The following is a 13,275-nucleotide window of genomic DNA, read 5'->3' as shown; positions in this document are numbered from 1 at the left end:
GGGAATTTGGAGGTCTTTTCTGTGAATGATCTGACCAAACTAAGAAGTAAAATCTAATGGTACTGATGATGTGGGTTTCTCAGTAAATGACACAGATTATCTTTCTGTAAAGACAACAGTTCTTAGCTGTCACCCACAAGGTCAGAAACTAGATGTGTAAAATATACTTGGAGCTTCTTTACTCTCAATTGAGTAGGTAACAAGAATAATCAGATAAAAATCAACTTGGAAGAAATATATTTCTGTGGGGAAGTGAAAATTTACAACAGTGTTGATATCCTTAGAGTAGAAAGAAAATATATTCCATAAAAGAGGATATATTCCATAAAGGAAAGAATAAGAAGTTACAAAAAATGGAAAGAGCTTAGAAATGAAAAAAATGGTAGAAACAAAAAACATTAATAGAATTATTTGAGATGAAAATTAAAGAAATTCCAGCCATTAATGTGCATAAGACAGAATGGAAAATAGAGAAGAGATGAGGACATTTGAGGACAATCCAAATAATAGACAAGAGAGATGGTGGTAGACGAGAAAGCAGGTTGACGTCAGTGAGGTTACTGAAGGTCACAAGTGCCGACTAAAGAATGTGAATTGCTTAAGTTTTGTGTATGGTGATAGACATGGATCTATCTGCAATCTTCTACATGTCAGGATCCAGTTATGCCAGCAACAGTTGTTGAAGATGCTTTCTTTTTTCCATTGTATACTTTTAGCTTCTTTGTTGAAAATCAGGTGTTTGTAAGTGTGTGGGTTAATATCAGGGTGTTCAATTTGATTCCATTGGTCTACCTGTCTATTTTTGTGCTAATACCAAGCTGTTTTCAGGATTATAGCTCTATAATAGAGCTTGAAGTCAGGGATAGTGATTCCTCTGGATGCTGCTGTGTTGAACAGGGTTGTTTTCGCTATCGTGGGTCTTTTGTTTTTCCATACAAAGTTGAGAAGTGTTCTTTCAAGGTTTGTGAAGTATTGTGCTGGAATTTTGATGGGGATTACATTGAGTGTGTAGATTGCTTTTGGCAAGATTGCCGTCTTTTTACTACATTGATCCTACTTATCCAAGAGCATGGGAGATCTTTCCATTTTCTGGTTTCCAAATGGATTAAAGACTTTAACATAAATCTAGCCACACTGAACCTCTTAGAAGAGAAAGTGGGAGGTACCCTTGAACTAATTGGTACAGGACACTGCTTCCTAAAAATAACACCAGTAGCACATACACTGAGATCGACAATTAATAAATGGGACCTCCTGAAACTGAGAAGCTTCTGTAAGGCAAAGGACATAGTCAGCAAGACAAAAGGCAGCCCACAGGATGGGAAAAGATATTCACTAACCCCACATCTGACAGGGGGGCTGATCTCCAAAATTTACAAAGAACTCAAGAAGCAAGTCTCCAAAACACCAAAGGATCGAATTAAAAATTGGGCTACAGGCCGGGCGTTGGTGGCGCACGCCTTTAATCCCAGCACTCGGGAGGCTGAGGCAGGCGGATCTCTGTGAGTTCGAGGCCAGCCTGGTCTACAGAGCGAGTGCCAGGACAGCCTCCAAAACTACACAGAGAAACCCTGTCTCGAAAAAAACCAAAAAAAAAAAAAAAAATTGGGCTACAGAACTAAATAGAGAATTCTCAATAGAGGAGTCTAAAATGGCTGAGAGGCACTTGAGAAAGTGCTCAACATATTTAGCCATTAGGGAAATGCAAATCAAAACAACTCTGAGATATCATCATACTCCTGTCAGAATGGCTAAAATAAAAATCACCAATGACAGAGATGCTGGAGAGGATGTAGAGAAAGGGGAACACTCCTCCACTGATGGTGGGAGTGCCAACTTTTTCAGCCACTTTGGAAATCAGTATGGAGATTCTTCAGGAAAATGAGAATCAGTCTACCACCAGACCCAGCAATTCCACTCTTAGGCATATACCCAAAAGATGCACATTCATATAACGAGGACATCTGTTCTGCTATGTTCATAGCAGCATTATTTGTAATAGCCAGATCCTGGATTCCCCACAACTGAAGAGTGGATAAAGAAAATGTGGTACATTTACACAATGGAGTACTACTCAGCAGAAAAAAAAAAACAATGGAATCTTGAAATTTGCAGGCAAATGGATGAAACTGGAAGAAATCATCCTGAGTGAGGTAACCCAGTCATAAAAAGACAAACATGGTAGGTACTCAACTCATATATGGATTTTAGGCATGGATCAGGGGAGTGCCAGCCTACAATCCCACTGTCAAACCTTCATCCAGTGACTGATGGAAGCAGAGGCAGATACCCACAGCTAAACACTGAACTGAAGTCAAGGAACCCAGTGACAGAGAGGGAGGAGTGATGAGCAAAGGGGTCAAGACCATGCTGGTGAAACCCACAGAGACAGCTGACCTGAACAAGTGGGAGCTCTTGGACTTCAGACTGATGGCTGAGAGGCCAGCATAGGATAGATCTGGTGTCAGTGAGGAGACCTTGGCAATCTCTGGGGCCTTGGGTAGTAAATCAGTATTTACCATGGTGTATTAATGAACTTTGGGAGCCCATTCCACATGGAAGGATGCTCTCTCAGTCTGGACACATGGGGGAGGGCCTAGGCCCTGCCCTGGATGAAATGATAGACTCTGGAGATCTCCCAGGGAGGGCCTCACCCTCCCTGGGGAGAGAAGTAGGGATTGGTTGGGGGGGCTGGAGGAACTGGTGGAGGGATAAGGGAGGAGAGGAGGGAGAGGGAGCTGGGATTGACATGTGAAGCAAGCTTGTTTCTAATTTAAATAAGAAATATATTAGGGGATAAAAACAAACAAAAAAAGAAAGCTAGATGAGTATAAGTTAACCTGCAAGCCAGATAGTAAGCCACACTCTCCTTTGTCCTTGCTGTATCTGTTGGTTATAAAGTGTATTCCCTTGTTGGAGGTAATGCTGTGTAGAACAGAAATAGGCCTGATAGCAAGTTTATGTCCTGATTCCCTCAGTGATGGACTATGTTCTGAAACCATAAGACAAAATGAACCTTTTCCTCCCTTCCAAAAAAAGAAAAAAAAAGAAAAAAAAAGAATGTGAATTGCCAGACAGAACCCGCCACTGAATTTCACTGCTGAAGGCCGAGTAAGCAGTGTAAACTTTGAGAAGGACAAAGAGATTGTAAAGGAAGTAAGAGCAGAGCAGGCTGATGAACAGGCCAGACATCAGACTTCTTGCCTGGAACACTGACTGCTGCACCATGGAAAGATGTCAGGGAAATGCTTCTATATATTATTTTAGTTTTGAGTTTTGCATCTTTTGTGTAATCCATGCAAAACAGACAGAAATAGAATTTTAAAATTCATGGTACTGATGTAATCAGGGTTTTTGTTTAATATGTATGTTAATGCATACTTCATATGTGTCTCCACAAAAACTGTTTTCATTCCTACTGTGTTAGGATAAAGTACAAGGGGATCCTTTTCGGACTCCATGGCAGGCGAGGGTGTTGGGGTCAGGGACATGGACTTGGGACACAAACATGCCGGGCAGACTGAGCTTAGTGAGTTTTATTAGAAAGGGCAGTGGTATAGGTTTTAGCAACCATTAGCTATAAACAACTTAAGTTGTTAGATTCTTGTATGTTGACCTAGTAGGGAATTCTTTCTGTTTACGATATTTTGCGCACAAATATAAAACTACCTACCTACCTGTGTATGTATATATATATATATACATATATATATATAGTATATTGATACAACTCAGGATATTTTATATTACACATTATAGTTCTACCTCTAGTCAGGACATTTCAGTTCTATCTGTTATTGAAATTTATATCTATAAAAAACAATGGAATCCTGAGATTTGCAGGCAAATGGATGACACTAGAAGAAACCATCCTGAGTGAGGTAACGCAGTCACAAAAAGAGAAACATGGCATGTACTCTCTCATATATGGATTTTAAACATAGATCTGGGGAGTGCCAGCCTACAATCCCTTGGCCAGAGAGTCTGGGAAACAGAACCTTCATTCAGTGGCTGATGGAAGAAGAGGCAGACTCCCACAGCTAAGCACTGAGCTGAACTCAAGAAAGCCAGTAATAGAGAGGGAGGACTGATGACCAAAGTGATTAAGACTGGGCTGGTTTAACCCCCATAAACAGCTGACCTGATAAGGATTAACTCTTGAATCCCAGGCTGTTGCCTGGGAATCCAGCATGGGACTGACCAAGAGCCCCTGAATGGGGGTGTCAGTGAGGAGGTCTAGGTAATCTATTGAGCCTTGGGTAGTAGATCAGTATTCATCCCGAGTATACACATGGACTTTGGACTCCCATCCAACAATGTGAGATGCACTCTCACCCTGAACTCTTAGGGGAGGGTCTAGGCCCTGCCCTGGATGAAATGACAGACTATGGACACCCCCAAGGAGGGCCTCACCCTCCCTGGGGAAATGAGGGGATATTGGGGGGGTTAGGGGAGGGCACAGGAAGAGGGGAGGGAAATGGAGAGGGACCTGGAACTGACTTGTGAAGCAACCTTGTTTCTAATCTAAATTTAAATTTAAAAATAAATAATAAAAAAGAAAAAAGACAAAAAAGAAATTTATATCTATATATATATATTTGCATATAGTTACATTTTTTGAAGTCATTGTCCTTGCTAAATTATTTTGGGAAGCTTCAGCCATTGTACAACTATGTTTCTGAGAATTACAGGTTATAGTTACTCATGTGTCTTATACCTATGAGGTTAGTCAGACATAGATATTTGATCTTCAAACACTTCAAAGACCTGCAGAATATGACATTTAAATGTTTTAATATTAGTACTCTGTTGACATGAGACATATTTGCTCCTGATAGCATGAAGTTTTTTCCCAAGAGTATGTTGGGCACCAGTGACACTCCTTCTGGAGTTCTTTCTGGTCTCTTGGGTAAAGAACTGCCCCTACCTTGACCGCTGACTTTGGACATGCTGTCCTACTGTGCTTGCAGGAGACAAACTTAGAGAGTGCTGAACCCTGCCAAGTCAGGGCAATACAGTCTTTCAACTTCCCTGCTTCTGTGTTGGTCATTCAGATACTTGAGGCCTTAGCCAAAGCTGGCTGTCCCTACGCTGCTGTGAGACTTTGGGTGACTGTCCAGGTAGCCTGCTGTTTCTGTCTTCACTGCACCTTTTGGAAGCTGCTCGCCTGCACTTTCTGCCTACCCTTATATTGTTATCCTCCTTCTCAGGTCTTTGATGAGGTTGACTGTTACAGTTATCATTGTCCTCTCTTCTTAGATAGAAATATTAGGTACAAGACTTAAACTTTTCAATTTAGGACAACTTTGTAGTAATCTCTGTTATACTTTTACCCTGGACTGGGCATATAGCTCTTGCCAGCTGCTCTCTGTCGTGTCCTGGCAGAAGGTCTTAAGTGTGTGTGTTTTTACCTTTCCTTCTAGAGCAGACTAGATATTTGCTATCATTGTAGACAGTTTTGTATCACACCGAAACCTTTTTCTTCAGACTAAAAGGGGAGTTGTGGTGATAGATCTGCCCCCACACCTGGAGCACTGATCATGCCTTTTGGGCGTGGTCACAGGAGCAGACATGACTGGTTGAAAGGAAAAGGCTCAGGGTCGGAAGGCCCCTCCCTGGGTTGTGGAGATCAGTGGGGAGCAGGGTCCATCCCCTTGAGTCAGGAACACCGCGGCGGTTACTTGTTTTCCGAGTAAGTTATTTACTAATAAACTGCACTTCAGTTATACTGGTCTGGTGAATCCTAATATCCATGCCCTCAGGACGGGGTATGGGGGGTGGGAAGGAATGAGAAAAAGAGGTAAAGAGACACAGAGACACACAGAGAGGGGATAGGCGAGAAGAGGGAGACAGGAAAAGTCCTGTCTGCCCCAGAGGAACAGCAGGAGAGAGAGAGAGTGGAAAGAGAGCATAAGTGGGTGGAGGTTTTTCTTTCAAAGGGGTCCTTTGCACCTGGGCTGACCAGGGTACTGCCTGAGTGCATTCTGCCATGTGACAGGGGCAGGCCAGCATAATGACTGAATCCTTACAGTTGTGGTCAGAAAATCAGAGACATGATCAGGAGTTAGTTGGTAAAGCCAGACCTGGAAGCCATTCCCTACTTTTTTAGATGCTTAGACAGCAGGGGTAGTATGATGCTCATTGCTAGGTTGATAGTAGGGCCAGAGGCTTGTAGTGCCTCTGTGGGAGGAACAGGGATAAGACAGGATAATCTCTGAGGCTGCAGCAGTAGTATTACAGCCTGAGTTTCCTGATTTTCTTACTGCTAAGGTATGCTAAAATTAACATGCTTCTAATAATGAAACATCAAAAACTGTAATCTTGAGTCTTAAAAAATGTAGCTTGGGCTGGAGAGATGGCTCAGAGATTAAGAGCACTGGCTGTTCTTCCAGAGGTTCAATTCCCAACAACCACATGGTAGCTCACAACCATCTATAAAGAGACCTGTTGTCCTCTTCTGGTCTGCAGGCATATATGCAGGCAGAACACTATACATAATAAATAAATATTAAAAAAATAGCTCAAAGAAGTAGCTCAAAGGGGTTGGAGTGATGCCTCAGGGGTGCAGAGTACTTACTCTTATACAGGGCCCGGATTTGGTTCCCAGTCACACCTAAATCCAGCTAGAGGGAATCTGATGCCCTCTTCTAGCCTCTGAGGGCTTCATACATATGTGACGTACATGTGTTCATGCTGGCAAAAGACACATAAATAAAATGTTAGAAAAAAATAAAGTAGTTCTTGGAACATGGTCTTTTAAAAGACCAGGATGGGGCTGGAGGGATGGCTCAGTAGGAGTCCTTATTTCTTAAACATGAGAGCCGGAGTTCAAGTACCCAGCACTGACATGCCCAGCACACACATACACATGTAACGCCAAAGATTTTGTCCTGAGGATCATGCTGTAAATACAGTCAGTGCCAGTGCTGTGGGGGACAGAGACAGGAGGACCATTTGGGTTTGCTGACTGCAAGCCTAGCTCGAAGTTTAGTGAGAAGCCCAGTTTTAGAGAAATATGATGGAGTGATAGAGCGGGACAGCTGACATCTTTCTGTGACCCTAACAATATACACCCTATACCGTATACCACACATTCATATACACACAAACACTTACATACATATACACAATATAAGATAACCCTTGTTAAGGCTGTGTTCAAAAAAAGAGAAAAACGTAGTTTTCTTTGAAAAATCATTATTATTGCATAGAAGTGTGTGTGTGTGTGTGTGTGTGTGTGTGTGTGTGTGTGTGTGTGTGTGATGGAGTGCATGGGGAAGTCAGAGGATAACCTTTCCAAAATTTGTTCTTTTCTTCCATTGTGAAATCTGGGAATCAAACTCAGGTCATCAGGCTTCTGAGGCTAGTGATTTGACCCAATGAGCTATTTGTAGTCCCAGATTTGTATCTATCTATCTATCTATCTATCTATCTATCTATCTATCTATCTATCTATGTATTTATTTTTGTGTATGTGTATCTGTCTTCTTTTGAGACAGGTCTCTTTACGTTTCACTGGATGCCCTGGACTTCACTTTATAGACCAGGCTGGCTTCCAGCTCAAGAGTTCTGGCTGCCTCTGTCTCCAGAGTGCTAGGATTAAAGGTGTGCACCACTACGTCCAACCAGGTTTGTTTTCTTGAAAAGAGAAAAAGTTAGCACTAGGTGCAGCTAGTGCTAGAGGTATACCTAAATATGGGCATGTGCACAAGAGTGTGCCATATTGGCTCATAGAAAAATCACCTCCATCTGAGGGAAGGAAGAGAGTGAAAAAATCAGTATAGTACTACACGGATAGTGGGATTTTCTAGAGTTTGATGAAAGAAGAAAGTTAAATACTTTGTCCTAAAGATAATGTAGTTCTTAGACTCTTAATGGAGAGACAGGGTTTCTTTGTGACTTTGGAGGCTGACCTGAAACTAGCTCTTGTAGACCAGGCTGGCCTCGAACTCACAGAGATCCACCTACCTCTGCCTCCCCAGTGCTGGGATCAGAGGTGTGCGCCACCACTGCCCAGTAGTTCTTAGACTCTTAATGGATTAATTTGTAGTTATAAATATATTAATTCTATCATATTTTTAATAGCTCAGAATTCAGAACTTCAACGAAGGGTAAATGAAATCGAGAAAACATTTCAGACTTCTCAAGAGAAATGGAAAGAAGAATGCAGGAGATTTGAACATGATTTGGAGGAACGAGACAATATAATTCAAAATTGCAATCGAGAACACGAGTTACTTATGCAGGAAAAAAACAGACTACAAAAAATTCTACAGGTAAAATACTTTACCTAAGTGAAAGCTTCTCTATATAGTATCCACTGAGGTGGGTATCACATCAGACTAACCTTGGATTCCCTCCTTCCCTCCCTCCCTCCCTCCCTCCCTCCCTCCCTCCCTCCCTCCCTCCCTCCCTCCCTCCCTCCCTCCCTCCCCCTCTCTCCTCCTTCTCTTTTAGAGGCATTTTCACACATCTCCTTTGTTGTGTTTTAGCATCGTATTAAGATGTCTACTGTTTATTTTCTGAAAAGCATTTGAGATCTCTGATCTCAGTGGTAAGTCCTTGCTTCGACTCGAATTGTCTGAGGCCTTGGGTTTGATCCACATCACCACAAATAAATAGAATAAACCAATACAAATCAAACAAACAAAAAGGAAAAATGATAACCAAAAGGAAAGCAACAAGTACTTTCTAATACAGTAAAAGTTAAAGCCAGGTGGTGGTGGTGCATGCCTTTATTCACAGCACTGGAGAGGCAGAGGCAGGCAGATCTCTGTGAGTTTGAGACCATCCTGGTCTACAGAGCGAGTTCCAGGACAGGCTCCAAAGCTACACAGAGAAACCCTGTCTCAAAAAACCAAAAAAGAAAAAAAATACTGTAAAAGTTAGACACATATCCCTCTTGTTCTAGCAACATTAAAATGTGGATTTAAAAATGTGGGTTCTAGCCAAGTGGTGGTGCACACCTTTAATCCCAGTACTCATGAGGCAGAGGCAGGCAGATCTCTGTGAGTTTGAGACCAGCCTGGACTACAGACTGAGTTCCAGGATAGCCATGGCTACACAGAGAAGTCCTGTATCCAGAAACAAGCCAACAGAAAATGAGTTCTAGATTTCAGTATGAATATGGTGTAAATACAGAAGATTATGTGTTTTTTAATGCCTTATTATGTAGGGCACCTTCTATGATGAATAATGAAATGCAAAACATTTAATTTTTACTAAGGCTGTTGTGAGGTATACATATATTTCCATAGTTTTAGTCCTTTTTTTTTTTCACTTCCTACAGTACAAGGGTCTAGGGTTGAAGCTGACAAGCAACTCAGACAGTAGATATTGAATTGAGTATGTGTGCCATGATACTGAAGTAATTGTTTAATTTTTTCTTCTCCCCTTAGACAAGGTTTCTCTGTGTAGCCCTTGCTGTCCTGGAATTCAACCAGAATAGCCTCAAACTCACAGATAGCCACCTGCCTTTGTCTCCCACCACCACCGCCCAGCTAGTTTAGACTTTTTAAAAAAGAAAAGAAAAATGTAAAAATGCTCCATATTTACGTTAAGTATGAATACATTCTTCTTCTTCTTTTTTTTTTTTTTGGTTTTTAAGATAGGGTTTCTCTGTATTGTTTTGGAGGCTGTCGGTCTAGTCTGGCCTCGAACTCACAGAGATTCGCCTGCCTCTGCCTCTTGAGTGCTGGGATTAAAGGCGTGCACCACCACTGCCTGGCAGAATACATTCTTCTTATGTATTGCTACATCCTTACATGGTCTCAGGGGAGGTAAGAGGACGAAGAAAGGACAGACACAGGGACACAGAAAAGCTGGTATTGGGTGTTCTAGGCCCTCTGATGGAGTAGCCTCAGCATCCTGGAAGCTCAGCTAAACCACGAGGTGGGGTTACTACATGCAGATAAACACGGAGGCAGGGCTGTGGTGCTCAGGTGAACAAGGAGGCAGGGTTAGCCAGAGTTAGCGCATCTTCATTGGCACAGTCTCTGCAGGAGAGCAGTCTTCAGATCATAAACGTCTGGAGAGGACGTTTTCTGTACACGGTATCAAATCAACACTGTCTTCCAGGAAGGCTTCACCATCCTTCTGAGCCTCACCTGGGATAGACTTTACCACTCCCATGGGGGCTGAGGCACTGGTCCTAGACATGGCTGTACCCACATGCCAAATAACACATATTCACACAGGACTTTACTTGCTCCCTGTATTGTGTTTTCTCTTAAAAATGATTTTACCACAACATTTAGTAAAAGTTTTGTCACAAGTGTCCCCAGACAATGTCAGCTGATCTACTTTTATTTTCTCCCTGTCCATATTCCTGGCTTGTCTCTTGATTACCACTGCATTACTATATCCTGGTGTTTGGATGATGGATGTGTAGGTGTGTTTACTCTGTAAGTCCTTGGGTTACTTTTCCTGAATAAAATGTGACACCAGGAAAAAAGATGGGTAATGATGGCAGCATTCCTTACATCAATTAGCTTGTACCTTAAGATATGGAATCTTGATATATTCTTCTGCTCTACTTAGGATATCTCTGCTTTGAGTTTAGGCTGTTGTCTTTGAGCGCCCCTGCACAGAGATGCATAGAAGAGTTTGGCATTGAATAGGAGTCACTGTTTAAGTCCTGGGGATAGGGGAAGCCCCAGGCTCTTGAGGCTCTCTGCTACTAAAAGTTAAGAGGGTAATATTTATAAAAAAGATCCACACGGGCAGATCCCTTTTTCTCCCCATATAAACCATTGACATTTTCTTCCCATGTTAATGAAGCCTTTGTTTTAAACCTGTAGGCTAGAAAATTGGTCTTCGCAGGAAATCTGCATTTTATATTAAGGATTTGGATCTAATTAGATCTCATAAATGTGGTATACTTGGGAAAAATTGAAAAGAAAAGCCTTTTTTGTTTTGTTTTGTTTTGTTTTTTTCGAGACAGGGTTTCTCTGTGGCTTTGGAGGCTGTCCTGGAACTCCCTTGGTAGTCCAGGCTGGTCTCGAACTCACAGAGATCCGCCTGCCTCTGCCTCCTGAGTGCTGGGATTAAAGTCGTGCGCCACCAACGCCCGGCTGAAAAGAAAAGCCTTTTAAAATACTCTTTATTTGTAGAACTAGAAATTTGTTATAGTCTGAACTGAGTAGTTGTATTTTCTAAGTTTTAACATTTAGAAGTAGTCTTTTTTTTTTTTTTTTTTTTTCTAGACAAAGTTTCTCTGTGTAGTATTGGCTATCCGGGAACTTGCTTTGTAGATCAGGCTGGTCTCAAATTCACAGAGATCCACCTGCCTCTGCCTCCCAAGTGCTGGGATTAAAGTCATGTGCTACCACCCCCTGGCAGAAATACCCTTTTTCTTTACCAGGTTTGCATATAAGTTTTAGGGATAATACAGTTTTTCATAGATAAAGATTTCCCTACTAACTGGACTTTATTTTTGTTTCTTTCATTTTTGTCCCAACTGCTAATGTTGAATTTATTTCAGATTTATATTTGATAATCAAAGTGATAATTTATTTGAGTTTTAAATATGAATTATTAATTTTTTTTGAGACAGAGTCTCATGTGTCCTTGGCTGGTCTTGAACTCTCAGTATAGATTGCCATGAACTTCTGATTATTCTGCCTCCACCTCCCAAATCCTGAGACTATAGATACGTACTACCATGCCTGGTGCCGTGCACGATGGAGATTGAACCCAGGATTTGAAGCATGCAAAGCAACTACTAGTAGCTGCATCCCCAGCCCCAAGGTTTTAACATAGATTAAGAGTTTTTAACAGTCTATTGAAGAGAGCGCCCCTTTGCAATTTAACTAGGTTTAAAAGGTAAAAGGTAACCTTTATTGATGTAATAGTAAAGCAAGGTTTTATCCACGTAAAGGAAGCCCTGGAAAAACATCAGCAAGAGAAGAATGAGATGGAGTCTCATGTCAGGGAGACTGCATTGGAGGAGTTTAGATTACAAGCAGAACAATGGGAAGCAGAACGAAGAGAGTTACAGCTTATAGTACAGGTATTTCAAAAATAATTCAGTTTCTAAAATGTGTCTTTGATGCTTATGGTATTACATTTTATTAATAGGTAATTTACTAGCTCATTCATTTGAAAAACAATTCTAAGTCTTTGATTTCTGGAAGGCCATGTTTCATTTGTAGTGACATGACAGTAGGGAAGCCGTTACAAATAGATACCATGACTATTACAGTTGGATGGCTTCAGTGCATAGTGCATATGATTGATAGGTCTTTATCTTTGAGACATGTAGACCAGGCTGGACTTAAACTTGTTGCATATCTCTTGATGTTCCTGAACTCCTGATTCTCCTGCCTCCACCTCCTGAGTTGGAATTTTCGGCATGAGCCACCATGTTTACCTAAAGTAGGTGATTTTTTTTAACTTTTATTAGGCTATATTAATCATACAAAACAATTTGGGGGTGTTTGAGACAGCCCTGGTTGTCTTGGAGCTCTCTGTTTGTAGATCAGGCTGGCATTGAACTCAGAGATCCACCTGCCTCTGCCTCCAAAGTGCTGGGATTAAAGGTGTGTGCCGCCATGGCCAGGTCAATCATGGGTTTGCTAGTGTGACATTTTCATACATGCGCATAGTGTATTTGATCATGTGCACTCCTTTTACTTCTGCTGACCCTTTTCTTCTCCCCAACATTCCCCTCTACTTTCACGTCTATTTTGGGGTGAACTGTTGTGTTTACTTATGGTTGCCCACAGGTGCGTGGATGGGGGATTATTGCAGGAGCATGGACAGCTCAGCATTTGCTATAGCACAGAAGATAATGTTTCTTCTTCCCCCACAACCATGAACTACCTATAGATACGTAGAGGGGTGGGTCCTCATGAGGGCCTCCTCCTAGCGTACATTAACTGCCTCTAAATTCTTAGGGATGGGTGTGGCCTCAAGAACCTCATCCCCTCTTCATGTTAGTATATTGGCAGGTGGAATCTTGTGCCCAGAGGACAGTTCTGTAGCACTTCTCACAGTCTAGGTGTTATATTCTTTCCCTTTTCATGTCCCATGAACCTTGGAGTGGATGAGCAGTTGACAGTCAGTTATTCTTTCTTTTTTGAAGGATTTATTTATATATTTTTATGTGTATGTGTATAAGTGTTTTACCTGCTTGTATGTATATGCACTGTCTATGTGCCTAGTGACTGTGGAGGCCAGAAGAGGGTGCTGGATCCCCTGGAACTGGAGTTACTGACTATTGTAAGCTACTAGGTAGATGCTAGGAATTGAACCCGGGTTCTCTGGAAGAGTAGC

General features: G+C 41.7%; 1 protein-coding gene across 6 annotated transcripts in view; it reads left to right on the top strand.

The window, feature by feature from the left end:
* Ccdc171 (coiled-coil domain containing 171) overlaps nt 1–13,275 on the top strand; it is a 305,368-nt gene that overhangs the window by 16,203 nt on the left and 275,890 nt on the right. For 5 of the 6 annotated variants that reach the window (XR_005881376.1, XR_005881377.1, XM_040757220.1 and 2 more), the window contains exons 5-6: nt 8,086–8,276; nt 11,879–12,010. Coding sequence is in view for 4 of the 6 variants with exons in the window: in XM_040757220.1 (XP_040613154.1) it covers nt 8,086–8,276; nt 11,879–12,010 (323 nt within the window). In the remaining 2 variants the exon portion in view is untranslated. The remainder of the gene's footprint in view (nt 1–8,085; nt 8,277–11,878; nt 12,011–13,275) is intronic. The other variant, XM_040757219.1, reaches the window with a different exon arrangement.

The sequence above is a fragment of the Mesocricetus auratus genome, unplaced genomic scaffold (genome assembly GCF_017639785.1).
Source record: "Mesocricetus auratus isolate SY011 unplaced genomic scaffold, BCM_Maur_2.0 Super-Scaffold_100014, whole genome shotgun sequence".
In the NCBI taxonomy this organism is placed as follows: Eukaryota; Metazoa; Chordata; class Mammalia; order Rodentia; family Cricetidae; genus Mesocricetus; species Mesocricetus auratus.
The sequence above is the reverse complement of the archived record's forward strand: the minus strand, read 5'-3'. Positions and strand labels throughout refer to the sequence as shown.